Source organism: Bufo gargarizans, chromosome 8 (genome assembly GCF_014858855.1).
Source record: "Bufo gargarizans isolate SCDJY-AF-19 chromosome 8, ASM1485885v1, whole genome shotgun sequence".
NCBI classification, from domain to species: Eukaryota; Metazoa; Chordata; class Amphibia; order Anura; family Bufonidae; genus Bufo; species Bufo gargarizans.
The window spans coordinates 184976122-184991550 of NC_058087.1; the positions used below are offsets into that span (position 1 = coordinate 184976122).

At 47.9% G+C, this 15429-nt stretch overlaps 1 protein-coding gene across 1 annotated transcript; it reads left to right on the forward strand.

Annotated features, from left to right (window-relative positions):
- Positions 1-20: 20 nt before the first annotated feature.
- On the forward strand, positions 21-11463 carry COPS3 (COP9 signalosome subunit 3). Its single transcript, XM_044302729.1, has 12 exons — positions 21-206; positions 1922-2051; positions 3144-3256; positions 3331-3380; positions 7140-7232; positions 7538-7717; positions 7801-7941; positions 8023-8196; positions 9144-9230; positions 10349-10462; positions 10670-10750; positions 11185-11463. The coding sequence occupies exons 1-12, from the start codon at positions 152-154 to the stop codon at positions 11236-11238; spliced, it is 1272 nt and encodes a 423-aa protein (XP_044158664.1). The 5' UTR covers positions 21-151; the 3' UTR covers positions 11239-11463.
- Positions 11464-15429: the final 3966 nt, after the last annotated feature.

The following is a 15429-nucleotide window of genomic DNA, read 5'->3' on the forward strand; positions in this document are numbered from 1 at the left end:
CGCTCTCGCGAGGTTTCGCTACGCGCCTGGCTGCGGGGAAGCTCGCGAGATTTCGGCGCAGTGTGAGTGAGCTCGGCCCTGTGCTCCTGCTCTCTCTCGGGTCCCTGCACCGGCTCTCCTCTGCGGAGGGAGGCGGGAGAGATCCCGCACCATGGCGTCCGCTCTGGAGCAGTTCGTTAACAGCGTCAGGCAGCTGTCCTCGCAAGGTGAGGAGGGAGTGAGGGGAGAGAGAGGAGAGGCGGGCCGGAGGCCGGGGTGTAGCCTGTGTATGAGGGTGAGGGGCCGGAGACAGAGAGGAGGAAATGTATGGAAATCCCCCCCCCCCCGGTTTCTGAATAAAGTGGTGCAGTCGTCACCCTTAGCAACCAATCAGATGAGTGCTTTCATTCTGTGAAGTGTAAGAGCTGGAAGCTGATTGGTTGCTATGGGCAACTCCACTTTGCAGCGGTGCAAGGAAGTGTCTGTGAGCTAGTGTCAGCCTGCCGCAATTCCTGGTAATGTTCAATACCTCTGCTAGCTGTCAGTGAATAGGAACATTATTATTTACATCCAGACCTCATGCTTTGTTGCACGGTTTATGAGGCTGACTTTATTGTGCTGTGCATGTTACCCCTAAGGGGCGACTGGCTATGACCGCAAGGCTCTCTCCCACCTACTTTGGGAGTGCTCGCAAGTCATGGGGGCGTAATATGGAGTTTTAAAGGGGTTCTGGCAGTCATGCTTCTCACAGATGAGGGTTTGTTACAATTTGCTGCAGTGCAGACAGTCCTCTGTGAGAGAGACACAGCCTGATTTCTCCACGCTGATACATTGTAACAAACAGAATAGGAGACAGATGTGTGTAGCTGGCAGAAGATTGTCTAGATCAGGGATGCCCAACCTGCGGCCCTCCAGCTGTTGCAAAAGTACAACTCCCGTCATGCCTGGACAAGCCTACAGATATAATGGCATGTTGGGAGTTGTAGTTTTGCAACAGATAGAGGGCCCCAGGTTGGGAATACCTGTTCTAGACTAGATGCCATTGTGACAGAACCTCAGCTGTGAGATGTTTTAGTTCAGGGCGGATGATGTGAGATGGGTCCGTGATGTCCCCGTTTAGTTTCCTCCGCTACATGTGCAGTATGGACACCGAAGACTCCAGCGTCGGCCACCTGGCGTCCTGCAGGGGTTACAGGACCCTTCTTGGGTTATGTTGGAGTGTTTGCAGTTACTTGGTGCCAAGACCTTTGCTTGCTGTCAGTGAATGGAAACACCCATCTGGATAGGAGATAGAGAGAATGGCTCCCTGTCTGCACAGCCCTATTTCAAGGCTGTAATCACATAGATGTGACTGCACTGTGTGAATATATACCCCCAAGTGCATCCGCCCCGGTGATCAGCTGTCAGCGGCCTCTGCAGGATAAACGTGGCTGCCGTGGCTTATTTTAGCCAGGGCCAAATATTTAAAGGGGTTTTGTCATCTCATACATGGGAAGACCCGATCCTATCTCCCCCCCCCCCCCCAAAGTGAATGAATGAAAGCACACCGCTCATGCACAGCCACCTCTACGGGACTGCTGGACATAGCCGCGCCAGCCACTGATGTATGCAGAGGGTTTCTCATAATGTAACCCAGCTGAACCAGGGGGCGGGGGGGGGGGGTCCGCAGAAAGGCAGCTTTGCTTGGCATTGAAGATATCTGGCGGGCACATTAGGTAAATGTGTATAAGGTCTCCTGACTCTCGCCCTGACGGCAGATGTTGGGTGAGAGAAGGATCAGGCCGTTGGATTGTAACATGCCCCATCCCTTTATTCTCATGGAAGATAAGCTGATGACAGATGCAAGCATGCAGAATACATGCATGCTCGCCCAGTGTGCATATGTAAGGGGACTGTAGGCTGATATGGACGAAATGTATAAGGACCCCCCTTTGTATTACAGGACAAATGACCCAGCTGTGTGAGCTCATCAACAAGAGCGGCGAGCTGCTGGCCAAGAACCTCTCTCACCTGGATACAGTGCTGGGGGCTCTGGATGTCCAGGAGCACTCCCTGGGGGTCCTAGCTGTTCTGTAAGTATAGAGCACAGACCGGAGCTGGGACTACAGTCTATTTCTATAGGGGAGGAGGGTGGTTGGTGTCCCCTTCTGATGCAGTTCAATTGTCGGCATCCTCCGCCTACCGGCTGTTGTGAAACTACCACTCCCAGCATGCTTCATTCATTTCTATGGGAGGTCTGAGAACAGCTGAGTAAATGTGCATACTGGGGGTTGTAGTTTAAGAAAAACTGGAGTGCCGGAGGTTGCTGACCCCTTTGGGTAGTGCGTAGTGTATGTTTTCACAAGGTCCTCAGTCAAGGGGGGGGGGGGGGGGGATCCAGGTACTGTATGTCTTTAAAGGGTAACTCCACATATAACACCCTAAAGGGAAAGAGGACTAGGGCTAGTGTCCTTTAAGTCGATCTGCCTATTGCAAGCAGGTCACTTGGAGGAAAGGAGCCGCACGTGGTGGTTAGAGACATGGTGTAATTCCCTTTAATCGTGGGGGCAGGGAAATTAAAGGGTTATATTCCCATCTCAGACAATGGAGCATATTGCTAGGATATGTCCCACCTCTCAGACCCGGACCTATCTCATAAACGGAGCCTTGAAAGTCACGGAGGGCACACCGGGCGTGGGCCCTGCATTCATTTCTATAGGGCCACAGAAAATAGCAGAGCGCTGGTTCAGCTATTTCCATTGGCCCCATACAAATGGATGGGAGGGGTGGCTGCTCAAGCGTGGTGCGCTCTCCGTGACTTTCAAGGCTCCGTTTACAAGATAGGTGCGGGTCTGAGAGGTGGGACATATCCTAGCAATATGCCCCCATTGTCTGAGATGGGAATCCCTCATTAAAGGGGTTATCCAGTAACTTATACCCTGAGAATAGGTCATCATCATCCTTTAACCATACGTCGTCGTCTTCCCCCCCCCCCCCCCCATGAGCTCGACAGGTGCATCTCCACATGTACGGGTCCCTCGTAAAGGAGCTGGTTGTGCCCAGGGCACCAGGATTCCTAGAAATAACTCCAGTTCTATGTTGATGTCTGTGGCCCCTGTCCGCATCTTCTCTTGCTTGGGGCCACTGCTGTCCTTCTGACGGTGCTGCTGCTCTCTCCTCTGCAGGTTTGTGAAGTTTTCCATGCCCAGTATTCCTGATTTTGAGACCTTGTTTTCCCAAGTCCAGCTCTTCATCAGCACGTGTAATGGGGAGCACATAAGATACGCCACAGACACCTGTAAGTATGACCCCGTGGGGGATGGGGGGGTCCTGTACCCGGCGGGCACTGAATTTCCCTCTTCTCATTCACAGTCGCTGGTCTTTGCCACCATTTAACAAATGCACTTGTGGAAAGAAAACAGGTGAGTGTCGGCTGCATTCTTGTATAATGTACGACGTACGTTCTCCACTTGGTATACCTCGTGGTTTTTAAGATCTCTGCTTCCTTGGGAGAGCTCAGTGTTTGCAGTGGGAGGATGCAAACCTGCCCTGATGTAACCCTCTTCACACAGGAATTGTTCTATAGTGCCAGCAGCACGATTCTCTCTCCGGTATTCTTTGTTTGCTGCAGTGTATCAGTGCAGATAAGACTAGGGCTACACGTGCAGCTCCGTCACCACACGGGCACATTGCGACCTCCCCAGTAATAACTGGGAACGTGGTCGCCTTTACTGCAACACGAAAATACAGTCCTGCTGGATTGCTGGTCACTGATTGCAAATGAGCAGCTTTTCCAGTGTAAAGTTCAACGTAAGTCGGGTGCAACTTGTCGACAGATTTATTTGTGTGTGTTTAGCAGGGGTTAAATATCACGTGACTCACGCAGATCACACCATTTTCTGGTCACTGAGTAGCCCTAGTAGTAGTGTGAACCTTAGGGGGTCATTTATCAAGCTGATATACGCCTAAGTTAGTTAGTTGTGCCACTATCTGCGACTTCGCCCTGCTCACGCCAGATCTAAAAAAGTGAGCGGGGAAGGGGACAGTTTTCTAAGTCTGTTTCAGGCGTAGAAAAGGGTTGTCTTACATTTAGAAGCAATGTAACAAATTCCCAGCGGACGCTCGTTCCATTCAATTCATATGCTTTTTATTCCAGATAAGTATCCAAACACAAGGACGCGTTTCAGCCCGTCCAGCCTTCATAGCTGACCAAGATTGGACGGGCCGAAATGCGTCCTTGTGTTTGGATACTTATTTGGAATAAAAAGCATATGAATTGAATGGAACGAGCGTCCGCTGGGAATTTGTTACATTGTTTTTGGAGTTTTCTCTTTCCCGTGCCGGCGCGCACTAGGATAAAGTGCCGACCATCTCCCAGTTTGATTACATTTAGAAGCGGCGCTGGATGCTCCGACGTTATGGAGAGGCCGGTGCCTCTTCATAACTGAGGCGCATCCCAGTCGGCGATGGGGCTTATTAAGACCGGCATCTAAAACGTCTGTCTTAATAAACGTGCCCCTTAGGCCTCCTGCACACTAATGTATGTGTTCCGTTCCCGTGCATTGGGGACCGCAATTTGCGGTCCCCAATGCACGGAGAACGTTCGTGCGGCCTCCGGGACGGATCCAGACCCATTCAACTTGAATCGGTCTGTAATCTGCCCGTTCCGGAAAAAGATAAAGCAAGTTCTATCTTTTTGCGGAACGAAAGTACGGAATGGAACCCCACAGAAGCACTCCGTAGGGTTCCGTATCTGTGATGCTGAATGCACAAGGAACGGTGTCTGTTTATTGCGGATCCGCATATGCGGTCTGGAATATGGCAACGGAACACATGCGTTTGTGTGTAGGTGCCTTAGGCTACGTGCACACTAACGTATTTTGTTTCCGTGTCTGTTCTGTCTTTTTTGCGGATAGGAAGCGGACCCATTTATTTCAATGGGTCTGCGAAAAATGATGACCGCACACCGTGTACTATCCACATGTCTGTTCCGTAGCCCCGCAGGGAAAAAAAAGAGCATGTCCCATTCTTGTCCGTTTTGCGGACAATGATAGGCATTATTACAATGGATCGCAAAACGCATACATCGTGTGCATGTAGCCTTAGTCTCTTTTTGCTGTTTCATCCATTCTAATTGTTGATAGCAAGCAGAGATTTTCAAAAATCTTTACAGGACTTTTCACAGCAGAAGGATTAATCTGTTATAGGCGTGGCAAATCCCTTTTAAAGGCTATGTGAACCTTTGGGGGCATTTTTGTATTATTGCATTGTACTCATTTTCAGCTACAAAGCATTTTTTCAATTGGTCTTTATTAAAAATTTGAACCCCTGTCTCTGTACAGCCTTGAGATTCTCTAGTAGCTGGCTCTGAATTTTCACTCTGCTCAGTCAGGCAGCTCAGCTGACGGCTCCTGATCTGACATTATAGACACTTATTATAGTTGAATCCTGATCTTACTGGTAAGACTGCGGCCTAAATAAGTGTTTGACCTTTAAGTAATTTAGAGATATAGGTTATTAGCTACAAAAACAGTTAACCCCTTTTAGGGGGCTAATAGTTATCTAATAAAAAGTAAAAAAAACCACCAAATTATTAAGTAGAAATCGCCCCCTTTCCTAATTTTACATATAAAATATATTAACAATAAATAAATAAACATATCACATATTGCGATGTCTGAAAAGTCCAAACTATTCAAATATAAAAGAAAACGCCGGAACAGAAAAAAATAGTACATTAAAATTGCGGACGGCATGCGGCTTTTTTTGGTGTTTTTTTTTTTTTTTTTGCGTGGTATCGAGTATCGCAATACTTTATGGTATCGAAATCAAATCAAGATTTTGGTATCGCAACAACCCTAACCCCTTTGTGACAGAACGACTCCATATTAAAGGGTTTCTACCAGCAGATTTGGTCCTATTTAGCTGACTGACACTAGCGATGTGCTTGTGTCAGCCGTCCATAACAGTGTTCTTACTTATCATCTGTCTGCTGCCGTTCACCTTAAAAACGTACTTGTATAGATATGCTAATGAGCCTCTAGGTGCTATGTGGGCGTCATTAGCACCTACAGGGCTCCGTCCCCTAATTATTTCAGCCGCCCATCGCGTCCCTCCAGCCCGCCCCGCTCCTGTTGATTGACGTGAAACTTCTCAGTATCTCGTACCAATTCCTGCGCCGTGCACTTCTGTATTATCCCGGCGCCGGCTTCCTCACTGCGCCTGCGCCAACTACATTACAGTGAGGAAGCCGGCACCAGGAGCGCGGCATTCACTCACTGCGCCTGCGCCGAATACAGAAGCGCACGGCGCAGGCGCGGGAATTGGTATGAGATACTGAGAAGTTTCACGTCAATCAACAGGAGCGGGGCGGGCTGGAGGGACGCGATGGGCGGCTGAAATGGTTAGTGGACGGAGCCCTGTAGGTGCTAATGACGCCCACATAGCACCTAGAGGCTCATTAGCATATCTATAAAAGTACGTTTTTAAGGTGAACGGCAGCAGACAGATGATAAGTAAGAACACTGTTATGGACTGCTGACACCAGCACATCGCTAGTGTCAGTCAGCTAAATAGGACCAAATCTGGTGGTAGAAACCCTTTAATAAAGACCAATTAAAAAGATAATTAGTTTTGGCCCAGAATGAGTAAAATGCTATCATAAAAAATAAAAAATCGCCCCTGAAGGTGTACATAGCCTCCAAGGATACCTGCACATGAGTGCTGGATGTCATGCAGAAATTGTGCACACATTTCTGTACGTTTCCACACCAAAAATTGCATCACTTGTGGTTTTGATGTTTTTCCACACATTGCATTGAAAAGGGTAACATCTGCACAAAAGAATCGACATGCTACAGATTTCAGAGTCCGCACGGCAGGTCCTTTTCTGCTTGGTACGAATAAGCAAAGTGCACATGAGGTTTGTCTAATCTCATACACGTTTCTGGTACTGCGGTTTATCCGCACGGAATCTGTAATGTGTCCAGGTGGCCTATCCCTATTACTCCGTGATCCGCACTGACCCCACCTGTAGCGTATCTTGGATGTACATGGTTTCAGCCCCAAATTGTAAAGCAGGCCCCCCGAGATGCTCCTGACAATATTGTGGAATTGCTATTTATGCGGGTTCTGTAAATCGGATCCATACTTGACAAGATTTTTCTGTTTCCCTTTCACAGCCTTTACGGGGAATCTGTGTTCTCAGACAAGCCATAGACAAGATGCAAATGAATACAAATCAGCTGACCTCAATTCACGCAGATCTCTGCCAGGTAACACATTCTGTCTCCTGTACAGCGTCCTTGTACAAACAATGTGAGCGAGCAGAGCTGCAGTTTAAAGCATGACGGAGGGACGGCATAGCAGTCCGATCCACTGATGGCAGAAGAGCTTGATTTCAGACGACCCTGGACTCCATCAGACAATGCAGCTGAGCTGTAGGCACTGAACGTTGCGGTCCTACTAAAGCCTTTTTTCAGGGGCGGGGGGGGATAATGATCTAATATGTTTAGAGTTGTGGATTTTTTACCCCTTTTGGCCTCTGCCAGTATGTAAATTCTTCCTCTTGTTCTCGCAGCTCTGCTTGTTAGCGAAATGTTTTAAGCCGGCGCTCGCTTACTTAGATGTAGATATGATGGACATATGTAAAGAGAACGGAGCGTACGACGCCAGGCCCTTCCTGTGCTACTATTATTACGGCGGGATGATCTACACGGGGCTGAAGAACTTTGAGAGGGCGCTTTACTTCTACGAGCAGGTAGGTAGGAAGCCACACAGGACGTGACTGTCATACAGCATGTATGTACAGTATGTGGATCGTCTGATATGTCTGTTTTCTAGGCGATCACGACGCCGGCCATGGCTGTTAGTCACATCATGTTGGAATCCTATAAGAAGTATATCCTAGTTTCTTTGATACTCCTAGGAAAAGTTCAGCCGCTGCCTAAATATACCTCACAGATCGTCGGTAGATTTATTAAGGTGAGCAGCTGTAGGATTGTACGTTGAGGTGTTTGTATGATTGCGGGTCGTTTTGAAGCTGGCGGTATTTTTGATTTGCAGCCTCTTAGCAACGCTTACCACGAGCTGGCCCAGGTCTACTCGACCAACAACCCCACCGAGCTGCGGAACCTGGTGAACAAACACAGCGAGACCTTCACCCGAGACAATAACATGGGGCTGGTGAAGCAATGCCTGTCCTCCCTGTACAAGAAGAATATACAGAGGCTTACCAAAGTAAGTGACGCCCCCCCCCCCCCCCCATGCATAGGGGATACGGCTGGGCTGCCCTTTGTAGCCGAAGAGTTTGCTGTCCTATCACCGCAACCGTAATATTTCTGTATAGGGGAGAATCTTGTTATATTGGCAAGAACTCACATTCCCTCACTGATACAAATAGAGGACAAATACGAGCTACGATACTACCATGATTTTTTGGGAGTCTCAAAAGTGACCCCCTGAAAGGCCCCCTCCCATATGCCGGGCCCCTTGCACACAATGTACTTACCCCGACACCCACGTTGCTTCTGAAGCCCGCACAGTCGCCGCTGCATCTCCGTCGTCGGATGAAAACATTCGGTTGGCGGAGGGGGCGGGAACCAATGGCAGGCGGTGAAGGGGACAAGCCTCCCTCCATCGCGAGTGACGCTAGGGAGGCTCGTCATTGGCTGCCCCCCTCCCCCAATGTTTTCATCTGCATGATGGAGATGCGGCGGCTGTTCCGGCTTAAAAAGCGACGTGGGTGCCGGGGAGCGAGGTAAGTACATTGTGAGGGGCCCAGGCCCCATTGAGGCTGGCCTTAACCTTGTGTTTGGAGATCCTAATAATCCGGCACGTGACAAATATAGCCCAGTGCTGGATTATCTGAAACGTACCCCATAGCTTGGCTTCAGGATCTTCTTCAGGATCATGCTGCGGATTTTAAGATCTGGAGCAATGCTTGTTGAATGATGGTGGGGTTAGTCCTTGTGTGGATACATCTGTGGCAGAAATCCAGGTGGCCGCCTTTCTGCTGCAGTTTTGCATCGACGTTGCCTGTAGTAAATAATGAAGGTGTGAACATAGCCTAAGGCTTTATATCAGTTACCAAGTGAAAACGTTCCTTTTCTTCATCCTTCCTCACAAGTGACTGACTGCAGTGTTTAGTCCTCTGTCAACCTGCTCTCTTGATCTTCTTCTTCCAGACCTTCCTAACGCTTTCATTACAAGACATGGCCAGTCGAGTTCAGTTATCCGGTGCTCAAGAGGCTGAAAAATATGTTCTGTATATGGTAAGAAATTATTACAATGTATCATGGGACCCTCTCTTAGCTCAAAAATAGGGCCCCGCCATTAATGGAGAGCCCTTCCATTCACTGCTTCAGGACTTCTGAAAACATCTGAGCCAGTGCTTGGCTATTTTTGGAACTCCCATAACAGAGAATGGAGGGGGTGGCTGTGCATGCACGGCTTGCTCTTCATTCACTTTGTGGGACCTGCACCTATTGAACATTTAAAGGGGTTGTCTCATCTGAGAAAATGGCATTGTCCTAAACGGAGCCCCAAAAGTGGTGGAGGGTGCACTGCGCATGCGCCCTCCGTTCATTTCTATGGGACCACCGAAAATAGCCGAGTACTGGCTCTGCTATTTGCATCGGGCCCATAGAAGTGAATGGGAGCGGTGGCCAGTCATGTGCGGTTTGCTCCCATTCACTTGTATGGGGAGAGCGATCGGTGGCCGGACCGAAGTCCTCCAGCCACCACTTTGGCCCGCTCAGTTCTCAATACTTTCCAGACAATGGGGGGGGGTTGAGCGATATGCCCTCATTGTCTCATATGGGACAACCCCCCTCTAAGGCATATCCTATCAATCTGCCATACATGTCCATAAGCCAGGCAAAACTAAAGCTGAATTGGTTCCCTGCACAGACTTCTCTCTGCTTCCTTGTCACTCATGTTGTCACCTAATGCAGCAAGGTTAAAGTGCCTTGTAAAGCACCTGCAGGTTCTGCATCGTGTTGTCCCAGGCAGCCATCATCTAGCTAATCAATCCTGTGAGGTCAGGTTATATTACAACCTGTACAGAGTTAGAAACAGACAGCAAACTGACCCTCCAAGGGGCTAGAGCGGCACTCCAGCTGCGGTGAAACTGCAACTCGCAGCATGCTAACATGCCTGGCTGTTCTCACAACTCCCATCGAAGTCAATGGCGCATTCTGGGAGTTGTAGTTTCAGAACGTCTGGAGTGCCAGAGGTTACTGATCCCTGGGCTAGAGCTTCCACTATGGACTGTGAAATGCTGCCAAACAGTGAGTAAATGCAGTCACCGCTATATTGGAACATATCGAGGACTGATGTAATTTTGCCTGGAATAAAAAATGATCTTAATACTTTCGTTTAACCCTTTCAGATAGAAGATGGAGAAATCTTCGCAAGTATTAATCAGAAGGATGGCATGGTGTGCTTTCATGATAATCCCGAGAAATATAACAATCCTGCTATGCTTCACAATATTGATCAGGAAGTAAGTATTGGGACCTTCTAGGTATTTGGGGAGGGGGTACGGTGTTTCCCTGAAGGCCAGGTCTACAGCGCAGTGTACTATATGGGGGGAATGTGCATATGGCAGATCAGTTGCAGAAATGTCTGCGGCCGCACCATGCATTGGAATGGGGCCTGCAGAAATCCCTGTGCTTGTTGCTGAATTAACTCCTTTGTCTCCGGTCTCCAGATGCTGCGCTGTATAGACCTTGACGATCGATTAAAAGCAATGGATCAAGAAATCACGGTGAACCCACAGTTTGTTCAGAAGGTAATAATCATCCGATTAAGGTCTAGCTGTGGAGACACTACAACTCCCAGCATGACCTGAAACACTCTGTAGCAATAAACTTTATTCAGATATTGAAAACACACAGAGACTTTTAAAGGGCTGATACAGGATTATAAAAACATGGCTGCTTTCTTAGAGAGAGTGCCACGGTATAACAGTATAGCCCCATTCACTTCAAAGAAGCTGAGTTGCCATGCCAGACACAGGCCATGGACAGGGGTGGCGCTGATTTTGGAGAAAAGCAGCCTTGTTTTTCTAGTCCTGGATGATCCATTTAAAGGGGTTCTCCAGGGTTGTACATAAAGGTTACAGCAGGGTCTGTTATAGGGTGCTTAAAGGTTGCAGCGTGGTATAAAGTTTGCTTGACAGACAACAGTTGCTCTTTCTTGACCCCGACCTCTTGTGAATTGCAGAGCATGGGCTCTCAAGACGACGACTCAGGAAACAAGCCATCGAGCTATTCTTGAAGGGGACGGCTCCGCACCCCACCCCTGGATCGTCAGCAATGCAAAACAACATCTTCGATATCAAGCTGAGAGAAATGCCACCACCTCTATGCCTGGACATTAATAAAAAATACATAAAAAAAAAGGAAAACCAATATTTATGAAACTCTCTCAGCCCTGTATGCGTTCAAAGTTACTCCAAGGAGCGGAAAACGACCTATACCAATAAAGTCTGTTGTGAATTTGTCTCTGGACCCGTCATTGTGCAGCAGGGAGAGCAGTACTGCCCTGTCATGTAGACGTCTAAAGGGTTAATAGAAGATTTGGGCCCATTCCAGAGCAATACAGACCTGGAAGAAATAGGAAAAAAAAAAAGAAATCCAATAGAGATGCAGCTAAAACTCTGCTCCTGTCTCCACTGAGCTTCTGTATACAAGTGATAACCTAGGCGATTGCCTGCGCTACGGTATGGAGTTGAGCTCTGGTGCCAGAAGGGACATTTGGAATAGTTTTCTTTTAAAGGGGTTTTCCAAGCCTATTTAACTGTTCACCTATCCTCTGGATAGGTCCCCAGTGTCTGATCAGTGGGGGTCCGGCACCCCCACCGGTCAGCTGTTTTAGAAGGTAGAGTCACGGCAGTCTTGCAGCTTACCAAGCACAGCGCCTGCATGGAATCGCTGCGTCTGGGCCATGTGACCGAGGACTATGACGTCACTGACCTAGGGAAAGCTGCTGAGTTTACAGGAGCGTCAGACCCCCACCGGTCTGTTAAAGTCTCAGAAAACCCCCTTTAAATTTATTTTCATAAGGTTTGATTGGAGGGACACCAACCGGTCGCTAGAAGAAGGGCACAGATGTCCACATTGGTGTAGTTTTACTAAGAATGGTGTATCATCCTCCAGTCTAAGGCCTCTTTCACACGGACGTCATGTTTTTGGGCCTGATAAGATGCGAGTGCGTCACGGGAAAATGCCCAATTTTTTCGCGCGAGTGCAAAACATTTGAATGTGTTTTGCACACGCGTGAGAAAAATCGTCATGTTTGCTACCCAAACCTGAACTTCTTCACAGAAGTTTGGGTTAGGTGTTGTGTAGACCAGTGTTTCCCAACCAGTGTGCCTCCAGCTGTTGCAAAACTACAACTCCCAGCATGCCTGGACAGCCTTTGGCTGTGTGGGCATGCTGGGAGTTGTAGTTTTGCAACAGCTGGAGGCACACTGGTTGGGAAACACTGGTGTAGACTGTATTATTTTCCCTTATAACATGGTAATAAGGGAAAATAATATATATATATATATATATATATATATATATATATATATATATATATATATATATATATATATATATATATATAAATTTTATTTGTAACTCTCCTTAATCCACTTGTTCGCGCAGCCCGGCTTCTAGTCTTTCTTCAGGACCTGGGTAAAGGACCTTTGACATCACTGCGCTCAGCACATGGTCCATCACATGATCATGTGATGAGCGCAGTGACGTCACCACAGGTCCTTTTCCTGTGCACAGCAAAGATGAAGACAGAAGAGATGCCGGCTGCGCGAGCAGGTGGATTAAGGTGAGTTAAATATATATATATATTTTTTTTTTAACCCCTCCAGCCCTATTGTACTATGCATTCTGTATTCAGAATGCTATTATTTTCCCTTTATAACCATGTTATAAGGGAAAATAATAATGATCGGGTCCCCATCCCGATCGTCTCCTAGCAACCATGCGTGAAAATCGCACTGCATCCGCACTTGCGATTTTCACGCAGCCCCATTCACTTTTATGGGGCCTGCGTTGTGTGAAAAACGCACAATATAGAACATGCTGCGATTTTCACGCAACGCACAAGTGATGCGTGAAAAATCACTGCTCATGTGCACAGCCCCATAGAAATGAATGGGTCCGGGTGCAATGCGTTCACTTCACGCACCCGCGCAGAAATCACACCTGTGTGAAAGAGACATTAGGGCTGTTTCACACGAGCGGATGCCGTGCGTGACTGAGAGCCAAGACCCGATGTGGACAGAAGCACGGAGCATTAACATGACTGATAATGCTCCGTGCCTCTCTGTGATCTCTTTACTATGAAATCACAGTGACAACTTTATCTCACTGTGATTTCGTAGTAAAGAGGTCACAGAGAGGCACGGAGCATTATCAGTCATGTTAATGCTCCGTGCTTCTGTCCGCATCGGGTTTTGGCTGTCATTCACGCAGCGGATGTCACGCACTGCATCTGCTCGTGTGAAACAGCCCTTAGGGAAAAGTCCTTCGCCGTGAGATAAACCATATGTAGTAAGAGCCACAGTCTGTAGGCCGGAGAATAATATCTACAGCACCCAGGAGCCCGCCATAGATTTGAACTGCCCGTTTCTGGCATAAGTTACAGTGACTATCAGCCTCCTGGAGGCCACGACCCTTTCTGGTAATCCCTGCCCCCCAGCTCTTTTCAAAAGTGCCAAAAAGTTTGAAGTTGCCAATTGACTTTTTTTTTTTTTTCACATCTCAGAAATATTGTAAAAACAGCTGAGAGCTTCTACCCTTTTATTTTAGCAACTGGTTTTGGTTTCAGCACCCCCCCCCCCCCCCTCCTCCTTAAATATGGCAGGGGTACACCATTTCTTTCCTTGCACAAGGGTCACAATATCCGGGGTATTATCCCCGATTCACACGATAGGGGAGAACTTAGATCGGTGAAGGGCCCACCTGATCACGAGAATGGGTACCCCTCAGAGCCAGAGCCCTCCAAAATGAAAATTAATGTGTGAACTGCCGCTCCATTAATCTCTATTTCCGGAGTTCCGGAAATAGGCGAGCGCTGTAGTAAGCTGTCTTTGGATCTGTGACAGTTTGCATGCCTGACCTGCAGCTCTGTTCATAGGTGATCCAAGGGTTACCGGGTACCCATTCTCATGTTTGGTAGGTGTCCCAGCGGTAGGACCCCCTTTGGATACATGATATCTTTTACCAACAGGAATACCCCTTTAAAGAAGCAGGTGCAATGAAAGAATTGTAACGTTTATTACTGAAGTATCACATATGGCGGTAGCTGCTGCTTGACTTTGTGCTTTCAAGCTGTCCACCAGGTGGAGCCAGAGGGCAGCTTTCTTTTCCGGAAAGAGCTAATTTACATAGCTTAGGGTACTTTCACATTAGCGGCAGGTGAACAGCCTGTCGGATCCGTCCTGCTGCTAGTTCACGTGTGCCCCTGGACTGCTGCTCAGGTCCCCATTGACTATAATGGGTGTGGAGTTCCGGCGGCGGCACGGCAAGAGGCAGACGGACTAAAAGTACGGTGAGCGCAAGCTTTCAAAACCTAGTAGCACGGAGCAACGCTACTGGCTAGGGCGCGTTCCAGTGAAAAAAAGATACCGGATCCGAAAAGATCCTGAAATCGAGCCTGCAATAGGAGTTTTATATCTTGGTTTATGTATTGATACATGATTGTGGTCTCTCCCTAGGAGGGGTAACGGGACTAATAGTGGGGAAGGTAGTGCGCGGTATTCTGTATTGAAGTGTTTTTGGTTGAGGAACTGCAGTTTATGTATTGCGGATCCGGTTGTATTACCTTTAACATCGCCAAGACGGATCCGTCATGAACTCCACTGAAAGTCAATGGGGGGCGGATCCGTTTTCTATTGTGTCAGAGTTAAACGGATCCGTCTTGCTCCACATCCCAGGACGAAATTAAAACTGCAGAATGCTGCGGTTTGCTCTCCGGTATGGGAACCGAATGGAATGCATTTTAGTGACTGTTCAGTTACGTTTTGTCTACATTGACAATGAATGGGGACAAAACGGAAGCGGTTTTTCCTCCGGTATTTAGATCCTGTGACTGATCTCAATATTGAAAAATAGAAACGCTAGTGTGCACGTACCCTAAGGCTGGGTTCACGTGGGCGTCACGTTTTGGCTCAGGATGCGTCCCGGGTGCATTGCGGCAAACCCGCGCGAGTAGGTACCCAATTGCAGTCAGTTTTGACTGCGATTGCGTTCTGTTTTTATCAGGTGCAATGCGTTTTGCACGCGCGTGATAAAAAACTGAATGTGGCACCCAGACCCAAACTTCTTCACTGAAGTTCAGGTTTAGGTTCAAGGTTGTGTAGATGTAATTATTTTCCCTTATAACATGGTAATAAGAGAAAATAATTGAGGGTTAAAAAATAAAAATTTACTCACCTCCTCCAATTGATTGTGTAGCTGC